This window comes from Somniosus microcephalus, chromosome 9 (genome assembly GCF_052327205.1).
Source record: "Somniosus microcephalus isolate GS21.2 chromosome 9, FLI_Smic_1.0, whole genome shotgun sequence".
NCBI classification, from domain to species: Eukaryota; Metazoa; Chordata; class Chondrichthyes; order Squaliformes; family Somniosidae; genus Somniosus; species Somniosus microcephalus.
The window spans coordinates 198,431,429-198,445,051 of NC_140995.1; the positions used below are offsets into that span (position 1 = coordinate 198,431,429).

At 43.5% G+C, this 13,623-nt stretch overlaps 1 protein-coding gene across 4 annotated transcripts in view; it reads right to left on the reverse strand.

Annotated features, from left to right (window-relative positions):
- LOC147112936 (prolyl endopeptidase-like) overlaps nt 1–13,623 on the reverse strand; it is a 136,529-nt gene that overhangs the window by 85,739 nt on the left and 37,167 nt on the right. For all 4 annotated transcript variants that reach the window (XM_085997724.1, XM_085997725.1, XM_085997723.1 and 1 more), the window contains exons 6-7: nt 11,480–11,601; nt 1,266–1,371 (exon numbers count right to left, since the gene is read on the reverse strand). In XM_085997724.1, coding sequence (XP_085853850.1) covers nt 1,266–1,371; nt 11,480–11,601 — 228 coding nt within the window. The remainder of the gene's footprint in view (nt 1–1,265; nt 1,372–11,479; nt 11,602–13,623) is intronic.

Here is a 13,623-nt window from a genome sequence, read left to right on the forward strand (position 1 = left end):
TCCTACCGCCCCTCATTAGGTCACGCTGCCCATAATACACTCCTCAGGGTCTGCTGCAGGTACATTTTTTTAAAGCTACAATTTTTGTTAAATTCCCGCTTTCACAGGCAAGCACAACAATAAAGGCCAGGACTGCTATTAAATTTCAGACAGTCACTTAAGCAAGGGGGCTTCGTCTTCACTGCTGGCCTACGGCTAAACCCCAGCCTGTCCATCCTCACTGCCAGAGGCCCTTCCTGATTCCACCTTATAATGTCAGACATTATAAGTGCAACTTAGCTTTTAAAATTGTGTCTTTCATCAAATATCATGTAACCCTCCTAACCAGTGATCATTTTCTTTTTGCAACACTGGCAAAGACTTGGGAGTTGGGTAAAGGTTAACTGCATAGTATCTATATGTTAATGTGAGAGCTAAAAGAGGGGGAAGAGAAGAAAATAATAACTTGCGTCCACCCCCACAGTCTACGGTCTGTGATGTCTGATGGAGATCCACAAGGATCTTAGGCTTACAAGGATCTTGGCCTTGCCAGCTATGCCCACATCCCATGAATGAATTTTAAAAATGAAGTGTAATTACTCGGGCAAATTACAGAAGTACTGCCAGTGCCATGAGCCCCATCAAGAACTTGCCACCTTGGAGACAACATGGGAGTTTTACGTTTCCCAGAGAGAGCTCCATAATCTATTTTGACAAAGGCATCATGGTAATGAAGGAAACAATGTATGATATGGAGTGCTTTCTGTCATTGAGAACAGTAATACTTAGTTACAAGAGAATTTCTTTACGCTGATGATATGTGGAGAATAGAGTCAACAAGCTAGAAGGATTCTGGGACACTTTAACTTCAAATTCTTTGGACAGTTTGAGGACAGTTGCATTAAACCAATTGTACAGGAAACTCTCGATTTACCGGCACCCAAACAACCGGAAATCTCAGTTAACCGGCAAAATTCAGGAGTAGGTTCAGTTAAGTTTTTCTTCATATTAGTGGCTGTTTCTTGATTCTTGGCTGTGTAATCAGGGGTTCCTGCACTTGTTGCTAAGCAACAGGGACGCTTGGTCTGTGGCCAGGCTTCTTGCACCTGTTGCTAAGCAACAGGGAAGCCTTGATTTGTGGCTGTGTATGGTGCTCTCGTACCTTTTAACTATAACTCTCTGTAATCCGGACTTTTTGATAAACCGGCACCACACTGGTCCCGTCTGTGCCGGATAAAAAAGAGTTTCCTGTACATGGCAGAGACTAAAACGCCAGAGCTGTTTACCTTTAATACCATCAGGCAACTCTTTCAGGTCACAATACCAAAGACGATTGACTGGGTCACAGCCTTCTCGAATAGACAGGAGAACATACTGTCCATCATCTGATACCTGCACAAGAGACAAGGAATAAATTGTCAAATGTAGAGATGCCATTAACATTGGTTAAGTAATTAGTTAAGTTACCCTAATGAATTAGTTAAAAAAAATTCTTAAACTATTAATAAAACTCTGTTAATGAAATATTTGACAAATTATAACTGGCCCTAAACTATACTTGTGTAAATAATAATTGAAAAAAATTAAGACAAAAGCTATCCAAAGGAAAGTTGCATGGAGACTTAGATTTTGATAACTTTGGTCGGGTTGCTGCTCCACCTAAAGTCTGAAACTAACCCCACTACAAAAAAAATCTTGCTAGTGCTTGCAAAGATAGAATTCTTTAGTTTGTACGTCTAATATGCTTATTATTAAATAGGTCAGTGGGAGACGGAATATTTGCCTGTTAGTTATTCTGCCTCTCTTTTACAATTGCAGCCCTCCCTCTACTTGCGGCAAAGTTCACCCACCATTTTCCCACCCCTCAATCCCGACTATCCCATGTCCTCATTTTCTTCTTAACCTTAACGAGCATCTAGTTGACCTTCCAAATCACTCACTTGGATCCTTGCCATGCACCACCTTCCCACACTAATTGGAAACAAACAGACTCTTCATTACCTGACTGGATGATTCCTGACCGTCAGTGAGACAAACAGCCTTTTCCCCCCTGCCCCCCATCTCCAATATTTTTATAACAAATAAAATAAGTGTTCAAATAAAATGGGAAAAAAAGGGCACTTAAAAAAACCCACCCCTGTCATTTTTCATTCGGGTTGCTCACTACTGTTCAGGAGATTAATCTTTAATTCCTGGATCTTGGAGACTCCAGGGCAAATCTGGAGGGTTGACGACCCTAAACTCTCGAGCCATCATCCTACTCGTTAAATAAATAAATACTTCTGCCTTCTATTACCAATAAACTCAGATTTAAAATTTTAAAAAACTGGATGCCTTCACAATTTCCCTCACGCTTGGTGCTCTATAATATAAAATGAAATTATCTCCCACCCACAAGATTCCAACTTGGAAACAAATTAAGTAATTTGGTACTTAACCTGGTGAAAATTAAACAAATTAATCATTCTGCTTGTGGTACAAATGAGCAATCTTCAAGTTTTAATTAATATGCTCACTTCTTAGTTTCCCTCGAACTGTGTTTGAACTGTTAAATATGAAATGAAATGAAGCTGCAACTGCAGCAACCAATATTAAAATAACTGAGCAAGACTACCCAACCTACTTGTCAAAAATTAAATCATTCATTTTTTATGAGCTACAAATTAATCAAATCTTCACGTTATTTTATATGCTTGTTCAGTACTTCAAACTCTGAGAAATCTGTGTCACTATTAAATAATGCCCACAGAATCTGAGGGTCAACATGCAAAAAAATACAATTTCAGTGACTCACCACCAGATCAGGCAATAAAAGTGAATACTCCCCGTGTACAATGTCACAAGAGATCGACTAGTATAAAAAATTAATTTAATGCCAATCCTTAGCTGCCCAGAGAAGGTGGTGATGGGCCTTCTCCGCGAACCACTATAGTCCTTGTGATGGTGCTTGGTAGGGAATTCCAGGATGCTAACCCAGTGATAATGAAGGAACAGTGATATGATCCAATTCAGGATTCTGTATGACTTGGAGAAGAACTTGGAGGTGGTTAGTGTTCCCAAGACATTGCTGCTCTTGTTCCTTGTGGTGGTAGAGTTCGCAGGAGAGTTCAGTCGAAGTAACCTCGGTGAGTTGCTTCATTGCACCCTGTAGATCGTACATACTGCCGCTACAGTGCACCAATGATGGAAGGGATGGATACTGAGCCTGGTGACAGGGACGTCTATGAGTCAAACTGCTATCTCTTGGATGGTGTCAAGCTTTCTGATGGTTGTTGCGGCAGTGTGATGAGAATTCCATTACACTCCTGACTTGAGTCTTGTAAATGGCGTAGAGGATTTGAGGAGTCAGGTGGAGGGCCACTTCTCAGAGTATCTAACCTCTGCCTTGCTCTTGTAGCCATGGTGTTAACATGGTTTGTCCAGGTAAGCTTCTGATTAATCATCTATCCCAAGGTGATAATGGTGGGGGACTCGGCGATGCTAGTGCCATTGAAGGTCTAGAGAAGCTGCCCAAGATGTCCCTTGTTCAAGACAATCATTATCTGGCACAAATTGTAACTACCACTTGTCAGCCCAAGCCTGGATGTTATCCAGGTCCTGCTGTAGGCTGGCATGGCTTTGTTATTGGAGGAGTTGGAAATGGAGCTGAACATTGTGGAGTTATCAGTGAACAACCCTAACCTAACCTTATGATAGAGGGAAGACCGCTGATGATGCAGTTGTACAAGTTTGGCAGAGAACACCTCCAAGAACTCTAGCAGTGATCTCCTGAGACCAACATTCCCGTTAAGCTGCGCGTCCGCTCTGTAGGTCCCACGCAGACTGCTCAACAGCTTTACAATTGAAATAACTGCGCATGCGTGAAAAATTGAACGGGTCGCACAGTCAAAGGGCCTACGCACCAAAAACAAAATTACAGGGAACATTGTCTGGGACTATATTGACTAGCCTCTAAAACCACAGTCATCTTCCTTTGTGGCAGGATTTTCCCTTTGTAAATGGACTTCAGCTCTAATTGCCAGGTATACCTGGCCAAATTCTGCCTTGATGTCAAAGGCAGCTACATCACCTCTCCTCTGGCATTCAGCTTTTGCATCCACGTCAAATTCAAGATGTGGATGAGGCCTGGCGCCAAATGTGTCTAGCGGAACTCAAACTAAGCATCGCTAAACAGATTACTGATGTGCAGGTGTCACTTGATGGCGTTGCTAATGACTCCTTATGTGGCTTTCCTGATGATTCAGATGAGGCTGAAAGGTCAGTAACAGGCTAGGTCAGATTTATCTTGTTTTTTGTGCATAGGACATACCTGGGCAATCTTCCACATAGTAAAATTTCCCACGGCGCTTTAACAATGTTAAAGACGCTATATAAATGCAAGTTGTTGCGTAGATGCCAGTATCGTAGCTGCACTGGAACAGCTTGGCTAGGGGAGCAACTAGCTCTGGTGCACAGGTCTTCAGCGTTAGTGGGATATAGTCAGAGCCCATACCACAATGCTTAAGGATGGGGTTGCTCATGGAGCTTTCTCCTGTTACAGGAAACTTTTTTTTTATCCGGCACCGACGTGGTGCGGGTTCATCAAAAATTCCGGATAACAGAGAGTTATAGTAAAAGATACGGAGAGCTGAGAGCTCCGTATAAAGCAACAAACCCTGTTGCTTAGCAACAGGTGCAGAACAATGGCCACAAGTTCCAAGCGTCTCTGTAGCTTAGCAACAGCTGCAGCCACACCCGATTGCACAGCAACAGATCGAGGAAGGCAAGTAATATGAAGTAAAACTTACCTGAACTTACTCCTGAATTTTGCCGGTTAACCGAGATTTCCGGTTATTTAGGTGCCGGTAAATTGAGAGTTTCCTGTAATTGCCTGGTTGTCCATCACCATCCTCGACTGGATATGGCAAGGCTACAGAGCTCTGCTCTGATCTGTTGGTTGTGGGACCGCATAACTTTGTCTGCAGCCTGCTGCTTTTGGTTTTTACCATGCATGTAAGCCCTGTTTCTTAATATTTTCTTATTATTGGACTTCGTAACAATATTGGGTGGCTAGATAGGCCACTTCACAGACAGAAATAGAGCCAAACACACAGCACTGATTACACACTTTTTAAAATCTTTAAATTCCATTCAGCTTTTCTCAGGGGAAAGATAAATTGTGTCTCTGCATAGCTTTATTTCAGTATCCATGTTTTTGAAGACAGAGCACTTGCATGCACCATGTGGCATAAGCAGTATTTTCCTAAATATTTCACTTTTGGCCATTTCTTTTGCTAGCCTCTGGCTGTAGAAAAGGTAAACAAAGGAGACCATGGTAAAGCGGGCACACCGGCATTGGAGCTCAAAAATAGATGAGGTCAGCTGCAGATCTGTAGATATAGGAGATTCAGGATGGAGACTGTGGACCAGTTTTCTGCTCAAGAATAGGAATTGTTAAAAGGTTTGAAATCAGGGGCTGCAGCGAGTCCAGGTCAATTCAAGGTCTGGGTGTTTGCCAACATTAGCTTATAAAACATGACTGATTTTTCCAACTTCATGTACAGATCCGGAGTTATTTGTGTAAGCTCATATTTGTTGTGCCAACCACAGCGTTTCTCTTTATTCAGCAAGGCAATAGTGTACCAATTATCAGAACAGTTGAATAACTAAACTTGCACAATAGAATTCTAAGGCTAGCATGAAATTCAACACATCACATTAGTAGTATTATATTTTTAACGAGCACTTGCACACTTTGAACCTCTTGCATCAAAATTCTTTTTATTCATTCATGGGATGTGGGTGTCGCTGGTAAACCCAGCATTTATTGCCCATCACCAGTAGCCTTCGAGAAGGTGGTGGTGAGCCATCTTCTTGAACTGCTGCAGTCCGTGTGGTGAAGAGACTCCCACAGTGATGTTAGAGAGGCAGTTCCACCACTTTGACCCAGCAATGATGAAGCAACGGCAATATATTTCCACGGCAAGATGGTGTGACTTGGAGGTGATGGTGTTCCCATTCGCCTGCTGCCCTTGTCCTTCTAGGTGGTAGAGGTCGTGGGTTTGGGAGGTGCTGTTGAAGAAGCCTTGGCAAGTTGCTGCAGTGCATCTTGTAGATGGTACACACTGCAGCCACGGTGGTGGAGGGAGTGAATTTTTTTTTTTTTTTTTTTTTTTTTTAAGGTGGTGGATGGGCTGGCAGGCTGCTTTGTCCTGGATGGTGTTGAGCTTCTTGAGTGTTGTTGGAGCTGCACTCATCCAGGCAAGTGGACAGTTTACCATCACACCCCGGACCTCCAACCACCACAACCAACTTCCTTTATGCTAGGTATGACTCCAGCCAGCGGAGAGTTTTCCCCCCAATTCCCATTGACTTCAGTTTTACTTGGGCTCCTTGATGCCACACTCAGTTAAATGCTGCCTTGATGTCAAGGGCAGTCACTCTCACCTCATTCTGGAATTCAGTTCTTTTGTCCATGTTTGGACCAAGGCTGTAATGAGGTCGGGAGCGGAGTGGTCCTGGCAGAACCCAAACTGAGCAGTGGTGAGCAAGTGCCGCTTGATAGCACTGTGATGGTGGGGACCGCAGGAGAAGGCCAAGAAGGATCTACTCGGCACTTCTGGCTGAGGATAGTTGCAAACGCTTCAGCCTTGACTTTTGCACTCGCGTACTGGGCTCCACCATCGAGGATGGGAATGTTCATGGAGCCTCCTCCTCCTCCCGTTAGTTGTTTAATTGATCTCCACCATTCATGACTGGATGCGTCAGAATGGCAGAGCTTTGATCTGATCTGTTTTTGTGGGACCGCATAGCTCTGTCTATAGCATGCTGTTTCCTGATGTTTAGCATGTATGTAGTCCTGTGTTGTAGCTTCACCAGGTTGGCACTTCATGTTTAGGTATGCCTGGTGCTGCTCCTGGCATGTTCTTCTGCACTCGTCATTGAATCAAAGTTGGTCCCCTGGCTTGATAGCAATAGTAGAGTGACGGATATGCCCTGCCCTGAGGTTACAGATTGTGGTGGAATACAATTCTGCTTCTGGTGATGGCCCAGAGCCGCTCATGGATGCCCAGTTTTGAGCTGCTAGATCTGTTCTGAATCTATCCCATTTAGCACAGTGGTAGTGCCACACAATACAATGGCAGGTGTCCTCAGTGTGAAGACGGGACTTCGTCTCCACAAGGACTGTGCGGTGGTCACTGCTACCAATACTGTCATAGACAGATGCATCTGCGACAGGTAGATTGGTGAGGTCGAGGTTAACTAGGTTTTTCCCTCACCACCTGCCGCAGGCCCAGACTGATAACTATGTCCTTCAGGACTTGGTCAGTAGTGGTGTTACCGAGCCACTCTTGGTGATGGACATTGAAGTCCTCCACCCATTCTGTGTCCTTGCTATCCTTAGTGCTTCTTCCAAGTGGTGTTCAACATGGTGGTGAACTGATTCATCAGCTGAGGGAGGGTGGTAGGTGATAATCAGCAAGAGGTTTCCTTGCCCGTGCTTGACCTGAAGCTATGAGACTCCATGGGGTCTGGAGTCAATGTTGAAAACTTGCAGGGCCACTCCCTCCCACCTGACATACCCAGGGATGGTGATGGAGGAGTTTGAGACATTGGCTGAAAGGTGTGATTTTGTGAGTATGACTAGGTCAGGCTGTTGCTTGACTAGTCTGTGGGACAGCTCTCCCAATTTTGGCACGAATCCCCAGATGTTAGTGAGGAGGACTTGCAGGATCGACTGGGCTGGGTGTGTCTTAGTCGTGTGCGAAGCCGGTGCCTAGGTTGATGCCGGGTTGTCTGTCCAGTTCTTTTATTCTTATTTTTTTTTGTAGCGGTTTGGTACAACTGAGTGGCTTGGTAGGCCATTTTGAGAGGGCAGTTAAGAGTCAACCAGCATCTGTGGAGAGAGAAACAGAGTTAATGTTTCAGGTCGAAGACCTTTCATCAGAACTGGAAAAAGCAGGAAATGGAACAGATTTTAAAGCAAGTTTAGGGGCTGGGATAATAACCTCGGCCCCCATCATTATATATTTTTTATCCACACCTTTTGTTTGTGCCTTTTTTTCTTCCCTCCCACATGGCAGCTGTCTTTCATTCTGCCAGCGCAATTCACACTTCATCTAGAGCCATCCTTTGTTTCTTAACCTGTCCCATTACCACCTCCTCTTGCCTTGAATATCTCTTAATGCCTCTTTACTTCTCCCGTCTTCCATCCTTTTGTTCTTTCATCCCCTCCCCCTTTCCCAGCCCCTAAACTTGCTTTAAAATCTGTTCCATTTCCTGCTCTATTCCAGTTCTGACTAAAGGTCTTCGACCTGAAACGTTAACTCGGTTTCTCTCTCCACGATGCTGCCTGGCCTGCTGAGTTTTCCAGTGTTTTCGGCTCTTATTTCAGATTTCCAGCATCCGCGGTATTTTGCTATTGTAAGAGGCAATCACATTGCTGTGGGTCTGGAGTCACATATTGGCCAGACCAGGGCATTAATGAACCAGACGGGTTTTTACAACAATCCAGTAGTTTCATGGTCCCCATTACTGATACTAGCTTTTCATTCCAGATTTATTTAATTCACTGAATTCCCCAGCTGCCATGATGGGATTTGAACTCACGTCTCCGGATCATTAGTCCAGGCCTCTGGATTACTAGCCAATAACATAACCACTATGCTACCGTTCCCTGCTCACATTTTATTTTCAGAAAGTTTTGCAAATTATTTTTTTCTGTGAATGACACATTTTGAAAGCTTCTGCAGAATGATCATGAAGATAAAAATAAAATGGCAAACATCACAAGACTGATTGCAAAAATAAACAAACTTGTCAGATTTTTTAATAGCTGAAATCAGGACTCAATTATGAGAGTTAGTGGATTCTGGAAAAATACCAAGTCAGTGACAGCAACACAAATGCTGTGCAACATCAGATATTATTGCATTTCAAAACTTCAAAGTTGCATAATAACAATTAGATTCCTTTAGAACATAAGGCCATACGGCCCTTCGAGCCTGCTCCGCCCTTCAATAAGATCATGGCGGATCTTGAACCTCAACTCCACTTTCCCGCCCGATTCCCCTAGAGTCCAAACATCTATCTATCTCAGCCTTGAATATACTCAATGATGCAGCATCCACAGCCCTTTAGGGTAGAGAATTCCAAAGATTTACAACCCTCAGTGAAGAAATTCCTCCTCATCTCAGTCTTAAATGGCCAACCCTCATCCTGAGACTATGCCCCCTAGTTCTAGACTCTCCAGCCAGGGGAAACAACCTCTCAGCATCTACCCTGTCAATCCCCCTCAGAATCTTATATGTTTCAATGAGATCACCTTTCATTCTTCTAAACTCCAGAGAGTATAGGCCCAATCTACTCAATCTCTCCTCATAGGATAACCCTCTCATCCCAGGAATCAATCTAGTGAGCCTTTGTTGCACCGCTTCTAAGGCCAGATCTTTATGCGAATTGAAGGTATCCTCCATGCTCTGCCTAATTTAGGATGTGGCCTAGTACTGTTTTGCCAGGGACATGTCTCATGAATCAACGTCCCACTGGAAAGTGTTGACATCATGACATGTGGAACATCATCCATGTGACCTTTGTTGCCCCCACATTATACACAAGATGAACCTTCTCTCTCTATCCCATACAAGGTTTCAGTTAGTTTAAACTTGAAATTTAAAACCCAGAAGACAAACAGTATGTACTCTAATGAACCTGCTCCACGTGAGGATCAGAATGTTGCTCAGACAGGAAAGAAAATATCTGAAGACAGGGGACCATGGTTCATTTTATATATGGTGAAGGAGTGGTTAAGGTTAGGGTCACGTTGTTAAAACGGCAAACACATCTTTTCCCGCAGAACAGCATCAAGCGATAGCCTCAATCCAGCTGTTGGAGGCTGCAGAGAAATAGTTACTTTTGTCCATTTAAAAAATTTGTTTCTGGAGGTCCTCGTGTTGCTAAACATTTGCCCTCCGACTGATCAACTATACAATTTCCCCACTCGCTGGCCCACGAGTGCTAATGATAGCGCCTCTACTGCCACTTTGTGGAGATCAGTTAACTACTCAGGTTTGTGCAGTTAGTTGATCTTCGCAGAATGTCAGTAGCGGCACTACCATCAGCACCCCCACCCCCCAGGCTAGGGAGAGGGGTCAGAATTCTAGTGCCCACTACTGGAAAGAGCACCTGTGTAGACATCACGTGGAAACAGAATTGAGCTTGGATGCGATGTCTCTCTCTCTGTGAAATAGCCGGCCAACGTTCAATGCGTAGGATCACAGTTGAAGAATGGATACCTAGGTAAGGTACTTAGAGGATTGCGAAAGTGTAAACCAGCAGGAGTCAAAGGCTACATTACATATGAGATTATAAAAAAAAAAAAAACCTTTATGTCCTCTTTCTAATAGAATTTGTCCAAGTACCCAATAACCAACCTAGGGCCATCTGAGTTTCCATATGATTCTATTCTATTGTTTTTGACGAAGGAGGAAGAGAGTGTTTGAAGACCGGGACCTCAAACCCGGCACCAAGCTCATTGTCTACAGAGCAGTAGTGATATCTGCCCTCCTGTACGCTTCAGAGACATGGACCATGTACAGCAGGCACCTCAAAGCACTGGAGAGGTACCACCAACGCTGCCTCCGCAAGATCCTAACAAATCCATTGGCAGAATAGACGCACCAACGTCAGTGTTATCGCTCGATCAGCTCTGATGGATGGGTCACATCGTCCGCATGCCCGATACGAGACTCCCAAAACAAGCGCTCTACTCAGAGCTCCAACACGGCAAGAGAGCCCCAGGTGGGCAGAGGAAACGCTTCAAGGACACCCTCAAAGCCTCCATGAAAAAGTGCAACATCCCCACCAACACCTGGGAATCCCTGGCCCAAGACCGCACAAAGTGGAGGAGAAACCTCCGGGAAGGTGCTGAACACTTCGAATCTCTTTGCTGGGAGCAAGCGGAAGCCAAGCGCAGGCAGCGGAAGGAGCGCACGTCAACCCAAGCACCCCACCCACCCGCCCCTTCAACCACCGTCTGCCCCACCTGAGACAGAGACTGTAGGTCCCACATTGGACTCGACAGAGACTGTAGGTCCCGCATTGGACTCATCAGTCACCCGAGAACTAATTTTTAGTGTGGAAGCAAGTCATCCTTGGTTCCGAGGGACTGCCTAAGAAGAGGAGAAGATTCTATGATTTTGAATTACCAAAGGAACATTACATTTGTTCAAAAATCATTCTTTCAAGTACTAATACAAGATTATGACAGCTTTTAACGAAATCTCTTTACTGAGAGGGGTACTCTGGCAGGCTGGTGGCAAAATACTTTAGCAGTGTGGCATAACCCAGGAGCAATTGGGTCTTCAGCTGACATTGCACGCCGGGTCCTCTCTTCCCTGCTGTTACTGAAAAGATTAGTTCCCAATCACAACTGAGTTAACGGCGTAGCAGTGATCAAAATACTGTATAGCAAATTATCACAATGAGTAATATTTATGGTGAAACCATCATTTAACAATACCTCCGCTCCGCCCATCCACTTGGGATAATCTGGAAATTCAGCACACAATATATCTTCAGACTGTTGCAATCCCAGTATGTGATAGTACAATTTCTGGTGAAGATTCATAGAGGTTTCGGTACCTGATTAAAAAAAGACAATTATAAGAGATATATCTTCATAATTTTCATACTTAAAAAAAACAACTTTCCTGTAAAGCAATCAGTTTACTCAAAAGAGAACAGTAAAATGGGAATAAAAACAAAAAACACAGGTCAGTCAGCATTTGTAAAGGGAAATAGCAGGTTATAATGCTTTGGGTGTCAGGATGTGTCAATTCGTGCCTGTTGACTCAACTTTGTCAATACATTATGAAATGATAGTCTAAGATAGAAAATGGGACAATAGGACCAAGATTAGTTACACAGTTAATGGTAAACAAGTTTGGCCATCTGGAGTTTGTGAGGAACTACCTTATTTCTGGAGTCTTGTTCACAATAACTATCATGCCATAATGAATCATCAAGGATAGTGCATGACTAGAGGCCTATACAGATCTTGCGCTTTCCTTCACAAATTGTAGAGACAATAATGAAAGGATCGAAGGTGGTCACAACTCGCTACCAAGAGGAAAAGTGGGGTAATGTCGTTCATTTCTCGAAGACTACTGCTTGGAAATTGTGTGTCAAAATTTGATCAAACACAATAAACGGTTTAGTTGCAACCATATTTGGTGTCAGATTCTAATTCTCTTACACGGCTCAATATAAAACAAGAAAGTGATCACAAGATAATGACGGATAAAGTGTGTAATTCATCCATGCAAAGAGATCCTAACAACCCGCACTGTATAATTCAATAGTTTCTTAAATGATTCCAGGCTTTTGCCTCCCATACTAATCTGGAAGTTAGTTGCATATATTAATCACCCTGTGTGTGTAGAACAATTTCCTGATATCAATTCTTATCTTAAATTAGTTTTACTAGACAGAAACTGTGTCCCCTATTTTGCTCCCACCGTTTAATCAAAAAGCCTAATGGAATGTTAACCTTTATTCCAAGATGGTTGGAATACGAAGGGGAGGAAGTTATGCTTCGGTTGTATAGAGTTTTGGTCAGACTCCATCTGGAGTACTGCGTTCAGTTTTGGGAACCGCACCCTAGGAGGGATATAGTGGCCTTAGAGGGGGGGGGGGGGTGCAGCGCAGATTCACCAGGATGATACCAGGGTTTAGAAAATTAAATTATGAAAAACGGTTGCATAAACTTGGCTTGTATTCTCTTGAGTATAGGAGATTGAGGGGTGATCAGATCAGTGTTTGAATTGTTAAAAGATAGACATGGAGAAATTATTTCCACTGATGGGAGAAATCAAGAACAAGGAGACATAATCTTAAAATTAGAGCTAGGCAATTCAGGAGCGACATCAGGAAGCACTTTTGCCACACAAAGGATAGTAAAAATTTGGAACTCTTTCCGCCAAAGGCCTGCAGATGCTGGGACAATTGGAGATTTTTATTAGGTATGGGTATCAAGGGATAGGGAGCAATAGTGGGCAAGTGGAGTTCAGGTGCAGATCCGCCATGATCTAAGTGAATGGCGGAGCACGCCCGAGGGATTGAAAGTTCTACTCCTGTTCCCAATGTTCATATGAGGGTTTCAGTGATATGGGCCGGGCTGGGGGAAGAGAGGGAGGAGGTGGGGAGCATGTTAAACAGCAAATGGAAGAGCAGAGTGTAATATTGAGGCAACACCATGTTCCAGGACTTTAGAGAAAAAGGGAAGATTGAAAATGCGGCAATATCTGGATAAAATGGAGGTTGCAGGAATAGGTTCTCCTTTATTTTAATCTTTTGGAGATTTGGATGTGCCCATGCATCAGTTTGAACTCCACAAAAAAAGCAAGAAATTTAAGCCTGGGCGCTGTAGCCTTTGTATAATATATCTCCTTAGAAGGTCTTTAACTTGAGAACATCTCCATCTAAGAACAAACCGCCACATGGACAATCTAAGTATTTAAACTGAGGATTTTGTGTTTTAACAACTAAAACAGGATGGCCAAAGACCACTGCTCCAATTAACTTAAAAAAATTATTTAAAAAGAGAGAGCGCTAAATAAATGGCAGAAAGCAGCACCCAAAATCTTTTTAGACCTATGTTAATAG